The sequence below is a fragment of the Nicotiana attenuata genome, unplaced genomic scaffold, assembly GCF_001879085.1.
Source record: "Nicotiana attenuata strain UT unplaced genomic scaffold, NIATTr2, whole genome shotgun sequence".
NCBI classification, from domain to species: domain Eukaryota; kingdom Viridiplantae; phylum Streptophyta; class Magnoliopsida; order Solanales; family Solanaceae; genus Nicotiana; species Nicotiana attenuata.
In genome coordinates this window covers 98,947-102,747 of record NW_017673008.1, presented here as the reverse complement: position 1 = coordinate 102,747, position 3,801 = coordinate 98,947, and the positions used below count along the sequence as shown (strand labels likewise).

The 3,801-nt window shown below is 39.3% G+C and overlaps 1 protein-coding gene across 1 annotated transcript; it reads right to left on the bottom strand.

The window, feature by feature from the left end:
* Positions 1-211: 211 nt before the first annotated feature.
* LOC109215173 lies at positions 212-574 on the bottom strand. The gene has a single exon (XM_019379188.1). It carries the CDS (start codon positions 572-574, stop codon positions 212-214), a length of 363 nt encoding a protein of 120 aa, XP_019234733.1.
* Between the last annotated feature and the right edge of the window lie 3,227 nt (positions 575-3,801).

The following is a 3,801-nucleotide window of genomic DNA, read 5'->3' as shown; positions in this document are numbered from 1 at the left end:
ACTCAGCCTGGGCTTGTTGAAGTACAACTCTGTTCTCAGTAGATGGATCTTGTTCAAACAACATCTCCTTAATTCTCACCACATCTTCTCTGATAGCCAGCTGCTTAAATATATCCCTATAGGTTAATTTGCTCCATTTAGATAGGGCAATCTTAACCCTCTTCAGTTTCTGCTTAAACATCAAAAAAGGATCTCCCATAAAATCTGCAATCTAGTTTTGCTTCACCACCTCTAGAAAGTCTTCATGTTTTGTCCAAAAGTTCAAAAACTTAAATGGCTTCACAAACTTCATTGCTTCCTCTCCACAACTCATCAATAATGGGGCATGATCTGATCCAGTCCTTATCAAATGCTCCACCTCAATATTAGGAAATAGATTTTGAAAAGGCATGTTCACTAGAATCCTATCAAGTCTTTTAAATATACAATCTTCATTTGGCCTCCCATTCCACAATGTAAATGGACTGCCTTTGTAACCAATATCAAACAAGCCACAGGAGTTCACACAAAAGGCAAAATCTTCATATTCAGGAGGATAAACTGGAAGGCCACCAATCTTCTCTTCCTCTCCCATGACTACATTAAAATTACCTCCCACTAACCAAGGCAATTCCATGTCCCTAGCTAAATAGTACAAATTGTCCCATAACTCTAGTCTCTCCAAGGCACAACATTTAGCATAAACAAATGTCATCATAATGTGCTTACCAAGATCTTGATGATATATTCTTGATGGTCATTTGTTGATCAGTGTCTATCAATAAATCCAATTCTACTACAGCATCAAAGAACAACCAAATCTTCCCATTCACATTTGATATTGCAGCTTCCATACCTAGCCTTCTTCTATACTTTTGAAGAAACTTCTATTTTTGCTTTGGTTCCATAAGTGCAACAATAAAGAAACCATGCTCCTTCTGCATATTAATAATCTTTGAAATGGCCTGCTGTGTCTTTACAGACCTTATATTCCATACGAGAGTCTTGATCATCATCTTGATACATTAGAAGCTGCCCTCTTGGGCAATATTCTAGTAGGTGCCTGCAGTTCTTTAGGTTGATTTTTCTTACCTTTCTTCCCATTTCTAGCTGCTGATTTAGGAGACAGATCCCCTTCCCTTGCAATAGCTTTGAAGTTTTCAGCTGTGGATTCATCATCTTCTTCCCCTTCAAGTTGTAGCTGCTGATCTATCAATGTTTGCTGAGTATCAACTGGAAACTCTTTGTGAGTAATTATATCATGAAGCACCTGATTTGGAGTCCTTAATGGCATATTAACTTGTATCTGCATTGGTGATCCTGTACCTGATGCACATGCCACAGGTAGTGAATCCAATTCCCCTTGATCCCTAGCAACAATTGCTTGCTCAGCAGATTCATAAGGTGTCAAAGCTACTTGCTGTGCATTTGATATCTTCTCCATATCCCCTAATTTCTCCTTCATCATCTTGAATTGAAGCTCATACACAGATCCTAGATTAGGATTAACTGTAGCACTACCTCCAGGTTTAACTATTGCATTATGATCAACACCTTTCCCATGCACTGATTCATCCTCTAGGCACCCTGTATCCTTCAAAACCTCATTAGAAACATCACCTGCAGGCTCCTTCTCCACTGAGTAAATAGGAACCCCATCAACAAAAGCCAAAATCTCCCCAGTTTTGCTAGGGTTTACTGTTCCATTGGCTTTCTCTTCATTCACCACTTGTTGAGCTGATGTACCTTGCTTTCCAACTCCCTTAGTTACTCCTTGATCTTTTCCAGCCTGAATTTCAACTTGCTTCTCCATATAACTTGACTTATCCTCAAACCTAATTTGACAATCGCTAGGGTTTACTGTAGCATCTTCCATAACTCCAGAAATTTGGCCATCATTGTTCTCCTTTGCATTGCTTTCTATCCCATGTTCCTTTGACTTCTGATTCTCCATTACCTCAATCTCATCACTCCATACGATCCTAACTGAATTGACTTCATTAGTATCTTCTTTCTGTTCAGAATCCCCATAGGTTTGAGATGGGATTTCTTGCAAGAGTGATTTGTGGTCACATTGCACTGTCTTAGCTCCTCTTTACTTGTCCCAAACCTCCTATGTACCCAGTCAATCGTTTGTTCTTTTTTAGCTTCAGCATCATTCCTTGTAGCACTCGAAATATTACCTGATTCCCTTACCTTATTTACCATCTCCACAGCTTCCTTCTTTAATTTTCTAGCATCAAAATCTTCCTTGTTTAGCGACACTTTTCCACCTTCCTTGTACATCATACCTTTCCCAATCCCATTATCAGTAGGATTAGGAGAGGTCCCTCTAGTATTACTATTATTTTCCTGCACCTTCTCCTTGATATTTTCCTTAGAATTTTGATCATGTACATCACCATCCTTGATTTGCATGATTGGTTCAGCTTCTTCTTCTACCTGTAAAGCTCTAAATTTATTGTTTGAAACCACTGTATATTCATTCATCTTCCCTTTGCCCTTGTTGTTATCCTTCTCCTTGATCTCCTCAATTATATAGCCTCTTTTATCTCTTTGATACTTGTTCTTCCTAGCTTGCATCCACTCCTATTTAGCATGATTAGTGACAGGTTTCCCTAGCACTTTTCCACTTGATAACACCTTAGTAGAGGTTGCAGCAGTGCCAACAACATCACTACTCACTACTACTGCTTGCTCCTTCACTTGATCCTTGCCTTCTCCACTAAAATTCTTATGTAATTCTGGGTGAATTACCCAGCATTCTTGTTCATTATGACCTTGCTTCTTACAAGTCTTGCAGTACTTAGGCATATAGTCATACCTAATTTTAATCCACTTCGATTCCTCAGGACCTGTATCATCAGCTTCTTCAATAATTTTAATTCTTTGTGGCAGTGTTGCAAGCAAGTTCACCTCCACCTTCACATTAGCACAACTAGGTGGTGTACCATTTTGAGTAGCAAGATCAACATGTAAAGGCCTACCTACTGTACTTGCCAATGAAAATACAAACTCTTTACCAAAGAAATTAGGAGGAAGATCTTGGAAAGAGATCCAAGCAATTGCAATTGGTGTCTCAACCTCCTGAGACCACCATGGACTCCACTTCGTACATCTCATCTGCCAGTAATCACCTTGAGCTTTCAAATAAAAAGCAGGCTTCGACAATAAGTGTATATAATCTTCTATTAACGATAACTTGATCAAGACATGAGAATCATCAATCAAACCAACTGAACAAGCACCCTTAAGCTCACATTGGATTGGAATGGCCTTCCTCAATTCTTGGATCATAGGCTATCCATACGAAAATTTGCCCAGAACTGCTAGATGCAAACCTTGTTGTATTATAGATTGTTTAACTTCAGATTTCTTCCATCGAACCATTGGTTCTCCATGTAAAATCTCGACAGGCTTCAAGTTTACACTTTGTACGTGCATGGGAGTATTTAATGCTTGTGGTTTTAGAAGATTCGCGTAGGTTTGGATTATTTATGGATTAGTAGATGGTTGTAGGGTTGTAGTAGGGATTGTAGACGACTGCCCAACCTCCGGCGAAGGCTGGGCAGTGGCCGGCGTGGCCATGGAAGCGAGGCGCGAGCTTTCTCTCTCTAATCGCCCTAGTTTTCGCCAGAGCTTCTCTCTCTAGGCTCGGGCGGATTGGATTTAGGGTTTGTGTTTTCTAAACATAGGGTTTTTTTTAAGCAAATAAACATAGGGTTTTTTTTTTAGCAAAATCCACTAGGCATTGCCTAGGGCTATTTTATAAATATCTAAAAATAAAAAACAATCATGTTTGGAGGTCTTACAAAATGTAAA